The 17,621-nt window shown below is 49.0% G+C and overlaps 1 protein-coding gene across 2 annotated transcripts; it reads left to right on the forward strand.

The window, feature by feature from the left end:
• Positions 1-3,913: 3,913 nt before the first annotated feature.
• Positions 3,914-17,621, forward strand: Hoxc6 (homeobox C6). 2 transcript variants are annotated; one of them, XM_021182975.2, is made up of 3 exons: positions 3,914-4,449; positions 15,399-15,744; positions 16,472-17,621. In XM_021182975.2, the coding sequence occupies exons 2-3, from the start codon at positions 15,591-15,593 to the stop codon at positions 16,777-16,779; spliced, it is 462 nt and encodes a 153-aa protein (XP_021038634.1). In that variant the 5' UTR covers positions 3,914-4,449; positions 15,399-15,590; the 3' UTR covers positions 16,780-17,621. The 2 variants fall into 2 exon arrangements, with proteins under 2 accessions (XP_021038634.1, XP_021038633.1); XM_021182974.2 differs by lacking the exon at positions 3,914-4,449 and having other exon boundaries at positions 15,345-15,744.

Here is a 17,621-nt window from a genome sequence, read left to right on the forward strand (position 1 = left end):
TTCTACTCCTCCCCCTCTTTATTCCCTTTCCCAGCTCTCCAAAAGGACCCGCTCTGATCTTGCTTTGGGTGGTGGAACTTGAAAGTGGGGTGGAAAGGGCAGGCATAGTAGGTAGGGCAGGTGGCTAGTGGGGGTGAGGAGGAAGAGGAGGAGGAGGAGGAAGAAGAGGAGGAAGAGGAGGAGGTGAAGAGAACATCTCCTGAAAGGGAGAAGGAAGAAGGGTTACTTACTTACACTAGTCTTAATACCCAATGAGGTTTGTAGGTGCTGGGACCTAAGTGGGAAGACAGAACTCATGCTTTAGCCTCCTGGTCTCTGGGCTGGGTCCATATAAAGAGTTGGCCCTATGCTCTTCCTGTGATTATGCCCTTTCTTTCAGGGTTTTAGGCCAAGGGTGAGGTGGTGGGGGTTCTTTTCTGATATTTACATGTCTCCTGCTTGTGGCCACCCCTTAGCATCCAGTACCTCATACTGAAATAGAGGATGGGGGGGGGGATGTATGCAGTTAAAGGTAGCTGCATAGTCAGGAGAGTTCCATTTGAAAATGCCAAAGTGTAGTGGTGAGGGTGAGGAGGCTTCTGCCTGGGGCAGGGGATAAAGGAAGGACAAATGAGTAAGATAGAGTCTGCACCCTGGAATTCAAATTCAACCAGCACAAGGCTGTCATGGCTACTCAGCCCTCTTCTGTCCACATAGCCTCCGTTTTTTGGCTATTTCAAGTCAGCTCTTGGCTGGCTTCACTCTGACAATTGAGCAGCTTGCCTGGCCACCACAGTTGGGACTACTGATTTGGGAGGATGGGCCTGCTGAGTGGACAGTCCCCAAGCCCAGCCACAGCAGGGCAAAGGGAATCTTGACGTTTTCTAAAATAAAGAGTCGAGCCCAGCTAGTAATGGGATCATTCTGGAGGGTCCTAGGCAGACAAATCTGTTTATGCCAATAAAATTCTGCTCAAACCATTCCAAATTCCAGAGATACAAGCAGGCTGGCTCAACCAGACCAGAGGAAGAGGGGAGGGAGGGTGGACTTCTGGCCTTCAAAAACAGACCACCAAAGACAGAGATATTTTTGAGACCAGATCTTGGGTCAATGTTTTTTAACCTAGGCCCAGGCCAAGTATTTCACCAGGGTCCCAATCTCTGGCCCCTATAAAAAGGTCTCAAGATTTGTCAAGTGATTTTCCTAGGGCTCCCGGCAACCCTGCCTGTGAGCCAGAAAGGACAGCTTGGGGATAACTTTAAGTCGAACCTGCCAGGAAATCTGTAGAATTTGGGGTCCCTGCTCGCAACCAAGTGATCACATTTGGCTTGGGAGACATGGGGCATTGGCCAGGGAGGTCTGAAAACATTTCACTTCCCACCAGACTCTGGGACCACAGAGGAAGACCCGCTTCGTTTTTTAAGTCGTGAGATTATGATTGCTATTGATAAAAATAATAATATCCTGCCCCGAAGAAGAGCGACATGACTCCCTTATCAAATGATTCCGAAGGGCCTTGCTGCTTCCCCCCCCAACACCCCGCAACACCAATCCCCCATTCATTCCTGCCCCTGCTCAGCAATGTCCATGGCCCCAAGCCGTCGCGTCGGAGGGCGGGGTGCGTCTGGCGCCCGGCTTCTTTGGAAATGTCGGGCAGGCAGAGGGTTAGACCTAAGGAGCCCCTGCGCCCCCTTGTGCGTTATCCACTCCCCGCTTTCCCTGCTCACCACTTCAGTTTTCTCGTTTGGAAAGAAAAGGAGGTTAAAAACCCGTTTTATGGGGGAATGTAATTGCGAGAGCGGGATGCGCTCTTTAGAAATGCGTGCTCCTAAATGCTGCCGTCGTCCCATTACCGAAATGGGTACCATTCCGTTTCTGCAGATACGACTTTCTCCCATTCTTTACTTTTTTTATTAGCCAATCAAAGTGGCTTCCGAAAGCTATTTGTGATTTGTGAAAAATAGTATCTTTCAAAATGCTGAGTTGAAGCATCTCGCTCATTTCGCCTTGGATTTATTATTCTAATCTCAACGGTAAAGACAGAATGATGCAGCTATTAAGTTGGGGGGCAAATTCGTTTCTCGGGATTAAAAAAAAAAAAAACTTCGCACTTTCCTCCCCTACTGTTTCACTGAATGTCCAAAGAAGATGCAGGTCTTAGAGAAATCTGGGGCGCCAAGGGAAGAAGTGTGCCGCTGAGGGGCTCCCAGGGGACCTCTTGAAGGAGAGGGTGGGTTGGCTTCCTCAGTTTCATATTCCTGGCATGAGATGCCCCCAGAGAGTGCCTGAAAGTTGAAGAGTTACCCCCAGCCCCAATTAAAGAGGATTCAGGACAGGTTGTGTGCCACAATCTGGAAGTAAAATTTCCGGTGAGTTGCCCGGCAGTGCTGCCCCATTCTTCCCGCTGCCATTGTGAAAAGCTGGGCCAGCGCTTCCTCGTCGTAATTTTTAACTACCTGTTATAAAATTTATGAGTGGGTTTGTAAAAGGAACAGGTCTCTGCATCCGGCTGAGGGAACTGCTTTACTTACTATGGAGGAACTTTGGGGAGGGGATGAAGGGTCTTCTGTTGGCTGGCTGAGCACCCAGCCCTTGAGAGTCCCTTGCCATCTCAATGCGGATCAAGGAAAGAGCTGCCCGATTTTAGATCTCCAGCCAATGGGGAGTGGCTGGACTACAGCTTAGCAAATATTCTCTACAAGGTAATTTATACTGGCCTCTCCACACTGCACTTATTACCAAAATTGGAGGTCTGAGGAAATGGGGTGCATAGACTTTTAGAGTAGAAGGCAGAATTCAGAGCAGTAAATGGCTCTCTTATGGGGCCTGCAAACTCTGAAGCCAGATCTCAGCTGCCTAGACACTGTAGGAGATTCCCCCCAACCCCTGAAAAAGACAGGTGTGTGGGCAATCTAAAAGGGTGAATAGGTTTCAAAGAGCCTTGCTCCTCAATAAAAATTTAAAAAAAGAAAGAAAGAAAGAAAAGAAAAGAAAAGAAAAGAAAAAAAGAAAGAAAGCTAGTCCAAGATCTTCAGCTTTAACATTGTTTTTAATTTATTTTTTTTTTTTTTGAGGATTGAAAGTTGCCATTAATATCTGGAAAACAAGATGGCCTGAAGCTAGGAATAGTCTTGGGTGCAGGGAGTATCATTCTGTCTGAGAAAGGGACCACCTGAGAAATGAAAGTCATTTTAAGGAGACTTGAAGCTGCACAAAACTCTCACCCCTTCTGCTGCCTCCAAAGGACTGTCAAATCCTGGTCCAGCTCTCCGTCCTTTAGACTCCATCTACATCTCCATCTTAGGCTTGGTAGGGAGGGTTGCCAGCAGCCTGAGACTCCAGTTCTTGTTTGATGGGTGGGGAGTGGGGGGCTTGCCTGGGGCACTGCAGTAGAAAAGATGTGTTCTCTTTCTAGAAAACAAAGGTAGGATCAGGGACGGTATTCATTTTCAGTTCCTTCATCTCGCCAGCCTCCATTGCCCCAAGGCTGCAGAGCTCTGAAAAGCTTTGATTTTCATCAGGTCCAATATCATTACCTTCATTTATTAAGAAAAGTATTTAAAATTCGGGACAGCAAGAGAAGGCAGTGGGTCCTCAGCATCTGAACCCTCTTTTCTTCCCTTCCTACATTCCCTGTCCGCTCTTGCTGTGTTAGTCTAGAGCAGCCGGCCTTTGGGGAGTGGGCGGTGGGTGAGGGTGGGGTGGGGGTCGAGGGATGCTCCCTTTCTGAGAGAATTGGGTAAACATGGCGACCGTGGCGCCCATTTGCACACGCTACACAAATGCATCGCATTCCCGGTTGTTTGCAGAAAATTTACAGCTGAGTAATAAAAGTTTACGATCCACTCACAAGTTGGATTGGCCACAAGAAGTCATGTGGATTCCATCCATGAACGTGAACTTTTTATTGTGGTTTGTCCGTTCCGAGCGCTCCGCAGAACAGTCCTCCCTGTAAGAGCCTAACCATTGCCAGGGAAACCTGCGCTGGGCGCTCCGTTCATTACCAGAAATTTTTTTATTAATCTGATTAATAATTATTTTCCCTATTTATTTTTTTTCCTTAGGCGGAGTTGCCGGAAGCTGGGGGCACCTGGGGAGGGCGGGGTGGGAGGGGAGAGGCAGAAGTTGAGAGCACCTCTCTCTCACTATACCCGACCCTCTGGCCCCCAAGGGGCAAGAGGTTCGCGGGTGTGGGGGCTGAGATCCGAGCTGCAGATGCCTCCACCCCTCCCCTCTCCCAGATTCTCCCTCCCGCCCCTTCCCTGCAACTCTCCTTAATTTTATTTGGCTTTTTTTAAAATCAGGACTTTTTATTTATTTTTAAATTTATATAAAGTATATGTGTGTGTGTGTGGAGCTGAGACAGGCTCGGCAACGGCACAGAATGAGGAAAGACGAGAGAGACAGAGAGTGGGAGAGAGAGAGAGGCAGAGAGAGAGAGGGAGAGAGGGAGAGTGACAGCAGCGCCCGGTAAGTGTTTCCTTATTGGTTCAAATATGTAACTAATGGTCCGTAGCTGGGTGGCGGTTTCAAGATAAGGACAGCAATGGCTTGTCTTGGTTAGAGAGAAGAGGGGGCTGGTGAGAGGGTGGGCGCGAGGGTAATTAAGGGGAGGTAAAATGGGAGGATGGGGTTAAAGCTGAAATCCTGGTAGTGGGGAGAATGTGTTGTCCTGACGTCGCTATGCGCCGAAGTTGGGGTCCTGGGCGGGAGAACCTTGGCCCACCAGGCGGAAGTCCCTGGTCTGGGGCGCGGGGGGGGGGGGGGGGCTCTGCCTGATGCCCTCAGTGTCTGTACCTGCTTATTAGCTGACTACTCTTGGCTGATGGAACTGGGACGTGGTGGCCTGGAAGCTCAAACTTCAAGGCAGGAGAGAGAATCTGTAGTCTGGGCCCATTGCCCCCCAAGCAACGTCAGCTCCTCAACCCCCAAACAAACTTTCCAGAGCCCCCTCCCTGTCCGGCAGCCCCCTCCTTCTCGGAGAGCTAGAAGCCAGGCCTTACACATGCGCAGTGTGAGCCCAGGGCCGGGCCGCGGAGCAGGAAGCGGGCGCTGCTAGGCGGGCGGCGGAGCCTGTTAATTGGCAATTAGGGGGGAGGCTGGTGGCTGGTGCGCGTCAGCCAAGGGGAGAGAGTCTGCCCACCCCTGTTCCCGCCCCCACCCTGGCGCATAGGAGGGTGGGAGGCGCCCTACGCTGCGGGTGGAAGGAGTTGGGGGTGGGGATGCAGAGCTCAAAAGCCATCTTGTGCTCGGAGAAAAGCGGCCTAAATGCTTACCCCTCTCGTGAACTCGGCGCCCCCCACCCCCGCTTGCGGCCACTCCACTCGGGATGCCACTCCAACTTCCTCCTGCGCCTTGCAGGACTGCTCTAGATTAAGACCTGCCTTGTCCCGGTGGAAGTGGGAATGAGAGAGGCCTCCAGTTGGGCGGGGATAGACCAGGCCTTGCCCCCAGGACCGCGAGGGTGCTGCAAGGCACCCCCGAGCGCTTTATGGGTGGGGTGGGTGAGTTTCCTTCGGTAAGGGAGTCAGACTAAGGTGGTGGGTAGAGTCCTGGATCTTCCTAATAATTGGTGCTAATGACGTGTTGCATAATCTTAACCTGACACATATGGTTTCATAACGTAGTAGCTTAATTTCTTCCAAATGTACGTGGCCCTGACTGCATTGCAGTTTGATATATGACTCCGCCCTGCTTCCAGGCTTGGGTCTGAGGCGACCCTGTTAGTGAGAGATTGTGTTTATAAGGAGCGGCGTGCACACAGAATGCTTACACACCCAAACAGACACCCCTTAGAGCTGGGAGGGCGGCTTGCTCCTGGCGAGGGCCCAGACACTAGGAGACAGACTCACACCTTCAGTCTGCGTCAATCTCACCCACCCCCCACCCCCATCTTCTCCCAGAAGCTCGTCTGAGAGTCTTCGCCCAGCAGAGTGGGGGAGGGGATAGCTGGGTTTCCTGTTTAAACCCAGATCTATCGCTGGGGCGGGGGGGGGGGGCACAGTGGTTAGAAAACCCGTTTTTATGAAATTGTTTTTTAAAAAAAAATACAGTTTGATTTCATTCAAATCAAACCCTTTGAGCTCGAGCCTATGGTGAATCCTCCCTCCCATCCCCCCACAACCTTCCCTTCTCCAGCCCCCCCAAAATTCCCCTTTTGCAGTCGACATAAAGGCCTCTGAGGTATTCTCTCGGGAAAGAAATGGCATTTTCTCTCCCCTTTCCCACCCCACCCCCCAATAGGACTGGTGTGTAGGCAGAGGCGTCTGCCGAGGGGCTAATTTCGCGTTCCTTGTTTACGACCAAGAAAAGCGCTTGGCTCTCCCCAAATGGGCCCAGCCTGCCGCCTGCTCCGGCTGCCGCGCAATCTCCCTCCGCCCGATCCTGGCCCCCAGGCGGATGCCCGGGAGAACCAGGCTGTGGCTGACCAGGACTGGGGTCTGTGGGACCTGAAAAGGGCCAGGGGAGTACTCTGAGACAGTGGAGGGGCCCTGGAGGCCCGAACGGGAGCCTTCTCCTGGCGTACTGTGGGAACCGCCGATCGGTGAGGCCGCTATTTCTTTCTTCAGCCTGTATTTTGTCGGACCCTGTCCCTGCGGATGGTCGCAATGACGTGGGAGGGGATGTTTGGGGGACACAAGTCTCCTTTGTTCCACCCTAAAAGAAAACCATTTTTGGAGAAGGCTGTTCAGACTAGTGTGGATTCACCTGGGATGTTAGAGCCCCCCCCCTCCCATCCAAGGGGCGGGCCTGGGCTAGGATGGGGGTATCTCTCTAGGCCTACAGGGGATCTAGCTGGATGTGCTAATAGCCATATCGAGGTGCTAGGGTGCCAGAGTACCCGTCAAAAACACCAGTTTGAGGTGTCTTTATATTTTTATTGATTTCCTGTTCCTTCTTGGCTACAATCCTGCAGCCCCTACTCCCCCTCCCCCATTTTTACCCTGTACCCTTCACCCCTAGACTCCTCTTTGGCAAGCCTAGAAACAAACAAACAAACAAACAAACAAACAAACAAAAAAAACCCCGCCAATGACTGGCCCTAGTTTTCCAGTTTTCCGGTCTGGCCAGCGAGTCCTCTGCTTGCCCAGTTACTTTCACTTTTCTCCCCCTTGCTTATTTCTGGTGCTCCAACAGAAGCCCAAGAGGGTCTATCAGTGGCAATCCTCAACCTTCTTGCAGGCCAAATTCTGTGTGGATGTGGTTCCTCACTGCAGAAGAGCTCTTCTGATTATCTAATAATAGCCAGTGAAGCCAAGAATAGAATTTTGCTCAAGGGCTCTGCACACTCAATGCTGAGGCCTACCTAGGTTTCCACTGGGTTCTATGGACCAAGGCTTGGCAACCTCGTCAGAGCCCGAAACTCAGAAGTACTCCCTCTGAGCTCCCTTTTTGGGCACCCTCAGACCTGCCCCTTAAGAGGTTTTGTAAGCTCTGCCATCCTTTGTATTTCAGCCAGGTTCCTAGGAGAAATGGGCAGTATAAACCCTTTCTCTTCTCACCTCTTGTCTGACAGCTGTGATCCCTACAGAATTTGACCTTGGTTTGGAAAAGACAACCTTGTTGTGCTGACTGTTATGTTCTGAAACCAGGCTTGGTGGAATTATGTATTTATTATATATAGTCTCAAATATACAGATTCATATATTTGAAGGGAGAAACATATAGAGACTCATATTTCCTCATGGTTAAATGTTTACTACAATGGCTATATTCGATAAACACCGTTTTATGTGCATGCGAAATTTTGTTAGCCTTCACTGGCTGAGAGTGGGCTAGGGGTGCAATGGGCTGGAGGAGAAGGCCCTCTGTGCATCTTTGTGGAAATGTGTGTGCTGGAATTGGAGCATGTGGCTTCCAAAAACCTAAAGAAGCCACAGGCTTTGGGGCTCATTGCTTTTGGCTGAGACATCCTACACCCTTTTGCCGACTCTCCTCGCCTCCCTATGAAGTCTGCCAACTCAGAGGCTCTCTTCCAAAGGGAACCCAGTCATCTTGAAAACGAAGTCTGTGGGTTCTTTCATGGTTGTTGTGAGTCTGAAAGCCATTCTGAATCACCAGGACTGGGCCCTGGTGGCTGGAAGCCTCCATGTGGATGGCAAAGGGATTGTATTGTAGTGGCTAAGATGATTTCTGAGCAGGAGTCTAGGTGGCTGCGGGCCAAGGTGCTTAAAGAGGCTTGTAGGGAAGGCAAACCAGGAGAGGCAAGGATAACTTGCGAATAACTCTCCTTCCTTTTGCCTTCTTGGCTCATTATCTCACCCTAGATTTGCTTGTTTGCAAAGGCATATTAGGAGTTCTGGAAGGTCCTATAAATACTCAGATCTGGAGTACTGATGGGGGTGTTTTTAATCGTGTCAGTGACCCGAACCAATTTGAGGCCCACTAAGAGAGGGCTGGTCGAGAATGCAAGCTGGGCCCTTTAGCCCCGAGTATGGGCCTCGGATGGGAAATAACTGGCCTCCTTGTGCAGCTTTTCTGGGGCCATGGAAAGACAGAGCTGAGAGGACATAAAAGTCAGTGGAAAGCCCCATAGATGAAAGCGTGGACAAGAGGGGTGCTGGATGAGGTTTTGTGCTGCTCCCAAGACACTTGGGTTCCTGCCCAGACTTGTGGTTCCAAGGGCTTCACAGCCTTTCTTCCCCAGCGACAGAGGGTGTGACAGAATCACTCAGGCCTTCCTGCTCTAGCCACACCGACTTCGACTTCGGGATGACATTATCCCAGAATCATGTCCCTCAAGCAGCCCATGGCCTCTGCCATGGCGGGTGCTGTCAGACGCCCCTGTTTATTGTGTCTGTGTGTTGTTTACTTGTTTTGTCTGCCGCCACCCTGTGTCAGAAACTCGACAAACCAGCAAATTTCGCTTGCTCCCGAGAACAAAGTGCAGGGTTCTGTCAAAGTCCCTCCCCCTTTCGGCACCCCTACCTCCTGCCCTTAAGAGCTTCCTCATTTTCCCTTTCTGATGAGAGGAAGTAGAAATTGACTTAAAGTAGGGCCAATGTTTATGGGACGAGGGAATTATGAAGACACCATAAACCTCCTGGTGTCCTAGTGTTGGAGAGACTTCCAACCCCCCTTCTCTTTTTCTACAGCTTTTCTTCCTTTGCCTTGGTAACCAGTTGGGTAAGGGGGCCACAGACCCTGAGAACATTTCAGTGTCGCTTCCCTCCTCCTCTTCCTCCTCCTGGCTCCTCCATTCCTTTCTTCCTGAGATTCTCTCAGACATAAGTGGTTGGGTTTTCTGTCAGGGTAATGTTGGTGGACTCATAAAACTAGATAAAACATACCGCCTTACCCCCTTTATCTTTTCAACCCTCCAAAATAGCAGTGAATTTAAGCAAATCCTACAAAATTAAATTACCTGTCCTGTAAGGGTCTTATAAATCCCCAATCCTGCCAGGTGTAGAATCAGAGAGGTCAATGTTTGCCTTTAATTTTGCTCCTGGTTATCAAATCTAAAATAGTATCATTGCAGTAAGTAATATTCTTCTTTCTGAAATTAATTCTCCTCTCCCCTGTCTCCCTCTTTCACTAGTATGAATTAAATGATTCTTTCAGAGCTACTGACAATAAAGGATAAAGTTATTTATAAAGAATTGACGATGATGTTTCATTGTTGGCTTACTGTTCCAGAATACAATAACATTTTATTTCAAAGTGGAAGAAGTTAGACCAGGAGAAGATGGGGGTGGGGTTATAGGAGGCTTGGTATTCATATATACAACTCTTGTAATAGTTTTATGGCTTTCACAGTTTTCATATGACAACTTACTGTGATGTCATAAACGCCCAAGGTCTCCAGTTTTAAATTTTCATTAACCTCCAAAATGCTCCCAAGTAATGGTGTATGTTCAGAAGCAGAGGAGAAAACAGAAAGCTGGGGCCTCCTTTGGATTAGCATGGAACAGCACATTTTCCACCCACCTCCTTACCCTCCTTCATAACTTGACAGTCTCAGGAGATCCTGTTTTGGCAATGCAAAGTACCCTAAATATTCTGTGTTTTGATTTTTACCTCCAGACCAACTAGGGCCATCTGCTTTGTCCTCCTGAAATGTCCTAAGGCAGCCAAACTCTCCATTTTCAGTGGGGATGGGGTGCTTTCCACAAGCCCCCTCCTCAGCTGATATTTCTGCTGCTTTGGCATCAAGGTGGAAGGGAGGCTCAAGGGCCTGGTCTGCAAAAGCCAGAATTTTTTTTTTTTTCCAGGTGAAGCCTGAAGGGGTTTCAGGGCAAAGTTTGATGGAAACCTAATTTACTTTTGAACTTTTAGGCAGACTTGGAGAAGCCAGACATGCAAAGCTGGGGATTTGTGTCTGTGGATGGTAATAGCAGTAACCAAAATGTCAGTTAGGAAAGATCAGGCAGAGATTCACAAAAACAGAGGAAGGGGAGAAAGCCAACAGAGCCGCCCTGTATACTTTTCTCCAATGCTGAAGTGCAAAAGCCACATCAACTCCACTTTGTAACTCCTTAACTCAAAAGAAGAAATCACAACACAGGACTGAGAGCTATTTGGACCAAATCTCAGCAGTTGAACATGCCCCATCTGGCGCTTCCCTCCTTCCTTACAGATCCCCAACTCCCTTCAACTGGTCAACTTCAGCGTTGTCACTAAATATCAGCACCCATAAATGGATCTGTCAAATTTCACTTTTCTTTCAGTATCTTTAAGCTTTGACCTTTGAAAGGAGTGTTCCTTGTTTGGAATGCATTGTATGTATTGAGGAAAATGTATGTGTTAGGAAATCTTTCCCTACTACATCTCAGAAAACCTGGGAGCCCTTTGGGTAAGCTGTGCTTTGGCATTCCCAAGCAGATCAAACCTTGTGTTCAGGTTCTTTGGCCCGGGCCACTCCGCCACTCTCTTTGTAATTCTTTCCCTCAGAGATCCACGGAGATCAAAGGGGTTTATTCACAAAACACCAGACATTTAAAATAGGGGTTTTGTAAGGTTTTTTTTTCAAAGCTTTTTAAAAAAATTTAGCCATAAGCCAGTAGAGCTTAGCTGAACTCTAGAACAGCAAAGCCTTAACCAAATAGTGCAATTGTGAGGTGAACTGAGTCATTATTGAACTCAGCTTTCTCTGTAAGAGGGATTTCAGCTCTCGCCTAGTGGCACAAAAGGAGTCAACGGGACGGGATAACCGTTCAGTATCTCTGGAAATCAAGAACTGGAGATGGTGGAAGGGCAGGGTCCCGCAGCTGCGTGGCTTTTAGGCAGCCAAGAGCCTAGGCAGTCGAGGGAGCTTGGAGTCCATCGGCTCCGGCTCCAGCGTTGGAATGAGCGCACAGCCTAGGGAGGCGCCGAGCTGTAGTTGGCGTTGCCGGCCAGGAATGGAATACGTGCATCTGTGCCTTAGTCAGCCACAAACATCTTCACAGAGGTGGGGTGGGGGGAATCTAGGGAGAGAGACTCGCGGAACACAAAGAAGGACCTTCCGCGAAGTTGTTTTTTTTTTTTTCCAGATCTCACCAGGCTCACTTCAGACATCTGTACATACAAAATTACTTTATTTGCCAGAGCAGAGAAGAAAGCAAAGGCAGGCAAGGTGAAGCCTGTCCATGGCCATCCTAGAAGCTGAAGTCCACTCTCCCCTCATCCTTTTTTTTCAGTTCAGAACCTTAAAGACCTCCCAGCCTTCCCCTGACTTAGATCCGGCAGGGCAGGACTGAAATCGGGGAAACCCCTAAGTGTCCAAGCTCGGGTGCAGCCCTTAGCCTCCAGGCCAGTGACTACACCCACTCAAGGCCCAAAAAGCAGGCAGTAAATTCCTCTCCTATAATTAGTGCTCCTGGAAGGCATGTGTTTTGGATTGGGGGGTGGAGGGGAGGCTGAAGAGGCCAGTGGCAACTTTCCCCGCTTTATTCTTTTTCTGAGTTTTTATATTCTGTTTTTGAATCCAGTAATTACAGCTCCCAAAGTGAAAATCTGCTCTTGACACCAAGTCCCCTCTGAATGCCTAATTCAGAAGGTCTAAGGCCCAGGGCTTTGCATAGACTGGCAGGCCTGATGGGGGTGTGTGTAGGGGGTGGGGGGCTTCCTTGATTTCTCTAGGCTTGTTTTGATGGAAACAAAGACCGGGAGCCTCCCTCCTTCCCAAGACTTGTGCATATTTACAGAGCTGCACTGCAGTTTTAATAAAACATCTGTTCTTGCTTCTGCTGATGAGCTTCCATAATTGTTTTCAGACAAATTTAACAGGAAAATATAAATATATTTAGAAAAATCCAAGTTCCAGCCCCTCCCCCCACAGACAGCCAATCTTTTGCCAAGGGAAGAGAGAGCACAAAATGGGAAAAGGAAAAAAAAAATTTGTCCCAAGGAGGGAAGATCTGACTCATCTGACCTGCTCTTCCCCCATGGAGCGAATCCCCTCAGTAAATTTCAACTGCATAATTAAAGGTCTAACTAAAGGAAATGGACTTTCTCCCTTTAGGAATAAAAAGGGGCACAGGAAAGTATAGTGAACGTTAACTTCCCCTAAAGTCCTTAGATGGAAGGAAGATATTTGTATTTCTGCTTCCCCTGGTCTCCCCCTTCCAGCATATCTGCCTTTTCCCTAGCAGCTGGTTTCTGTTCATTATAAATCGGCGAGACCTTTCAGGATCTGCCCTCTGTTTAGGAACGTAATAAAACACTTAACTTTTCGGGCCTGAGACTTACATTCTGCTCCTCAGGTCGCCCACCCCTGAGCACACCACCTTTAGGCCCCAAAAGAGAGTCTCCCCAACTTTGGGGCCCCTTGAATCCCTAGAAGGAAGGACTCCAGGAAACTCAGGCACCCTTGCTAAGGGGCTGTAGCACATGACTCCCCCCAAAACCCCTTCATCCCTCCCTCCCCCACACATCCATAAAAGAAAAAAAATTTAAGTATACAAAAGAATCCACACCCAATGGAAGGCAAAACTTCATTAAGACGTCCTATCTTCCATCATTCAATTTGTTTTACATTGCAACAATTTAATATCTTGAAGGAAGTACCACTGACATGATTTATCCCTCTAGCAATCTCAGCTCTGAAATAGGAAGGGGAATTTACTCTTTCTTGCCATGGCTTCTACACGTTGTTACACTGTTACCCTCAGGGCAGACAGGAGGCTGGGAACTTTGAAAGAGGTTACTGGTGTCCAGGGGGACACTGGCTTGTTCCCTAGCTCAGCCCAGGATACCCCCCCTCAGTTTTTTCTCCTCCTACCTCTTGCCCTGTAGGGGGACTGGAGCCCCAGCCAGCTGTTGGAAACCTCTGCCCAGGCATGCCATGAATTTGAGCACAGTTGGATTGGAAAGCAAAAAGCAATACACTACTGTTCTGTTTAGGGATAACTGCTATGTTAACCCCCCCAGATGAGCTTAACTTTTAAAAATCTCTCTCTTATTAGAAATCTTCTCCTCTGCCCTCTTCATCTTGGAAAGAAAATAGTGTAGTCAAAGGGTACTTGTAGCTTCAATAATTACAGGGGTCTTTCTTCTACTCCTCTAAATTCCAATCAGTTTTCCTCCTTTTCAAAGGCAGGGACTGAGTTTTTAAAAGCCAACACAACTTGTCTGGCAGGAAGACTCCTCAATCCCCTAAAGAGGTCCATGTGTTAACTAACATTTTGTCTGCACTAGCTCTTACACACTGTCTGCTTTTGGGTTCGAAACTTTATCCCCCCCACCCCACCCCCTAGTGACACTCCAGGGAAACCTTAACGTTACAGAAGATGAATAAACGAGTTTTTTTTCCCAGCATAGTCCCGTTTATGGCTTTATTGCTACCCATTGATTACTCCGCTTTGTTACACAGAAGGGAAAGATCATAAAACGCGGCGACATCCGGGTTCTTGTTATAGTCAGTCTCAAAAAAAAAAAAAAAATTAGTGAGGGGAAAATATGAGCTTTCACTGCTTCCTGCATGTACCTCACCATCTTCTCTTTGTCAGCTCCAAGCATTTCCAGTCTATGTCGATATCAAATTCTGCTTGGATTAATCAGAGGGAAACCCCAGCTGCACACCTTCTGCTGTTCACTCACTGCAGCTCTCTCTGTCGCTGAAGCAACTACAAAACTGCTATTTCCTAATTCCCTCCTCCCTTTTCTCAGCCTCAAGGTGGGGGAGAAAATGGAGATAATGGAGACTCCAGGGGTGACTGGCTGAGGCAAGAGACCAAGGAATACCTTTCCTGGGGTCTTCCAGCCTTACAGCTCAGGTCCAGGGGCACCTCCTTTGGCAGGGCAGTGAATCCAGAGCAGATAGGGTCTTCTGACCTGAACTGGAGCTTGAGTGTGTTGGGAGGTATCTATTCATTGGAGTACCACCAAATTTCCTCTTTCGGGATGCATCCTATGTGAATTATACCACTGGCCTGGCCTGAGCTGGTTCCAAATCATAAATTCTCACCAACACAAACAGGAGTTGATGTCTTTAGAAAGAATCTCAGTCTCTCTCTCTCTCTCTCTCTCTCTCTCTCTCTCTCTCTCTCTCTCTGTGTGTGTGTGTGTGTGTGTGTGTGTGTGTATTATTATAATGCTTTCTTTGAAGTAAAAATATTATAAGAGTTTCCCCAAAAGGTAGGTCCTGGGGAGGAGCACAAGGTTAGGAGGCAAATGAGAGAAGATGCACACACTTCAGGACCCTCACTGTGCCCTGCAGTCTCACCCACCCCCTGTAGATCTGTTTGTCTCCCACATATCTTCTAACCCAAGACTCTTCCCCACGCCGCCTTCCTCTGTGGACCATGTTTCGGGAAATTTCCTTTTCCTTTTGATTTAAAAAAAAATATTGGGAAAAAATATGCTGTCTAGTGATGGGGACTCGCTTTATGAGTGTCAAGCCCAGAATATCTTCTAGAATTTCTGGGACCCTCTTTCTACTGGAAAGGATCCCCTCAAATGAAGCATCCAGAATTTAATTTTAGATGCAATAGATGAAATGGGTCTGAAAACAAGGATCACTCTGCCCTACGGTTGGCCACAGCACAGCAAAGTTAGCTGGGGTGGGGAGATTTCCTGGGACTAGACCTTTCCTTCCGCTGGGAACAAGGCCCTGCTCATAGACCTTCACCCCACCCCCAACCAGTTCATATATATGTGTGTATGTATGTATACACACACACACACACATATATTCTTAAAAGAAATCCAAGTCTTACTTTCAAAGCACATACTTAGTCTCAACTAGGGAATCAACAGAAGCAGAAGCGATTTTTTTCCCCTTTCTTGACATCTGGCTTGCGATTGGCTGGAAGGGGGTCAGCTGACTTTGTCATTTTGTCTGTCCTGGATTGGAGCCGTCCCTATAACCATCTAGTTCCGAGTACAAACTGGAGACAGAAATAAATATTAAAGAAATCATAGCCCGACCAGGTAAAGGCAAAGGGATGAATTCCTACTTCACTAACCCTTCCTTATCCTGCCACCTCGCCGGGGGCCAGGACGTCCTCCCCAACGTCGCCCTCAATTCCACCGCCTATGATCCAGTGAGGCATTTCTCGACCTATGGAGCAGCCGTAGCTCAGAACCGGATCTACTCGACTCCCTTTTATTCGCCACAGGAGAATGTCGTGTTCAGTTCCAGCCGGGGGCCGTATGACTATGGATCTAATTCCTTTTACCAGGAGAAAGACATGCTCTCAAACTGCAGACAAAACACCTTAGGACATAACACACAGACCTCAATCGCTCAGGATTTTAGTTCTGAGCAGGGCAGGACTGCGCCCCAGGACCAGAAAGCCAGTATCCAGATTTACCCCTGGATGCAGCGAATGAATTCGCACAGTGGTGAGTTTTACAGCTCCGAGATATAAATTAAATAAACTGAACTGGCTTTATGACCGGCTTCCCTAGAAGAACGGGCGGAGAGAGTTTTTTATGGCCCCATAAAAACAATCACGCTCGTCTCCTCGCCGACACCGAGACAGGGCCCCCTCTTCAGCCCCCTCTGCTCGCCTCCCGCGCTGGCTCGCAGGGGCCTGGCCCCCTCGGTCCCTGACGGATTGGAGGGCTCCAAGAGGAGCTGAGGGGATAGGAACAGGGCAGGGAATGAGGGAAGGGGACAGAAGGTGGAGGAGCCCCCCAAAGTCTAGTTAGGCCGGAGAAAAGGGGGGGAGTTAGGAAAGGGCAAAGAAGTGGGGAGAACTTTCCAGGGATCTAGAGTGTTGGGGAAGGTGGGGGAGCCCAATCCTTGAGAGATGGGGTCCTTATCCCCAGTAGTTGGTACTTTTTTTTAAAAAATCAGCTTTTAGACAGCTAGCTTTCTGCCTGTTTTTGCCCCGCCCCCCGCTTTCTTTGGGACACACTTCTCCCACCTCGTGGGAGAACTGAATGAAGTTGGGGTTCTGGCTGTCCCCCCAGTGGGGGTGGGGCAGGGCAAAAGGGAGAAAGCTAAAGCCCGAAGGGGCTGCGAGCTGTGGGCCAAGTTGAGAGGGTCTGGACTTTGCTAGACGAAAATGTCTGCAGAGGACGCCTTGCTGATTGTTTTTAGTGTGTTTTGTGCCTGGATCTCTAGGGGTCGGTTACGGAGCGGACCGGAGGCGCGGCCGCCAGATCTACTCTCGGTACCAGACCCTGGAACTGGAGAAGGAATTTCACTTCAACCGCTACCTAACTCGGCGCCGGCGCATCGAGATCGCCAATGCTCTGTGCCTGACGGAGCGACAGATCAAAATCTGGTTCCAGAACCGCCGCATGAAGTGGAAAAAAGAATCTAATCTCACGTCCACACTCTCAGGGGGTGGCGGAGGGGCGACCGCCGACAGCCTGGGAGGAAAAGAGGAAAAGCGAGAAGAGACAGAAGAAGAGAAGCAGAAAGAGTGACCAGGACTGCCCTTGCACCCCTCTCTTCTCCCTTGCTCATCCCAGCTCCCCGAATCACACACTCTGTATTTATCTCTGGCACAATGATGTGTTGTGACTTCCTAAAACAAAACAGGGAGTCAGACGTGGACCTAAAAGTCAGCTTTGGACCCCCTTCCTCACTGCACAACTCTTCACTCATCTATTCCTCTAGCTCCCTCGCTAGCTTCTTCCTGGCTTGTCTGCAGGCCCCTTCCCTCGCCTAGGCCTAGGAGACCTGAACCTCGCTTCAGACTCCACAGATGTCTCTCCAAGTGAGCCCTAGGCTCCCTCCCCACCCCCGACGCCCTTCACCCCCGCCCTCCGGCGCAGCTAGCTGGCTCCAGGGCCTGGGGCCTCCACTCGGGGGCCTCAGGGCCCGGCCTGACAGCCGGAGGGCAGGAGGCCTCAGGAGGGCGCGCCTTGGCCCTGCAACAACCCCCAGGGCCTCTCCCCAGTCCCTGCCCGGTCCCTCTACCCCAGCAAATGCCCAGTCCAGGCAAATTGTATTTAAAGATTCCTGGGGGTCATTATGGCATATTTTGAACTGTGACCGTTTCTGTGTGAATATTTCTAGCTGTATTTGTGGTCTCTGTATTTATATTTATGTTTAGCACCGTCAGTGTTCCGATCTCATTTAAAAAAGGATTTAAAAAAAAAGAGGGAAAATAACAAAAAGAGAAAAAAAGTGAATGACGTTTGTTTAGCCAGTAGGAGAAAATAAATAAAGAAATAAACCCCTACGTGTTATCCTCCTGTATAAATCCGACCTCTGGATCCGTTCTCGAATATTTAATAAAACTGATATTATTTTTAAAAGTTTA

The sequence above is a fragment of the Mus caroli genome, chromosome 15, assembly GCF_900094665.2.
Source record: "Mus caroli chromosome 15, CAROLI_EIJ_v1.1, whole genome shotgun sequence".
NCBI lineage: Eukaryota > Metazoa > Chordata > Mammalia > Rodentia > Muridae > Mus > Mus caroli.

Bases quoted from the DNA above. Each gene is read 5' to 3' on its own strand.
- Hoxc6 (XM_021182974.2), top strand. From the start codon at position 15,345: ATGAATTCCTACTTCACTAACCCTTCCTTATCCTGCCACCTCGCCGGG. The intron at 15,745-16,471 runs GTGAGTTTTACA...CTGGATCTCTAG, and splicing joins GCGAATGAATTCGCACAGTG to GGGTCGGTTACGGAGCGGAC.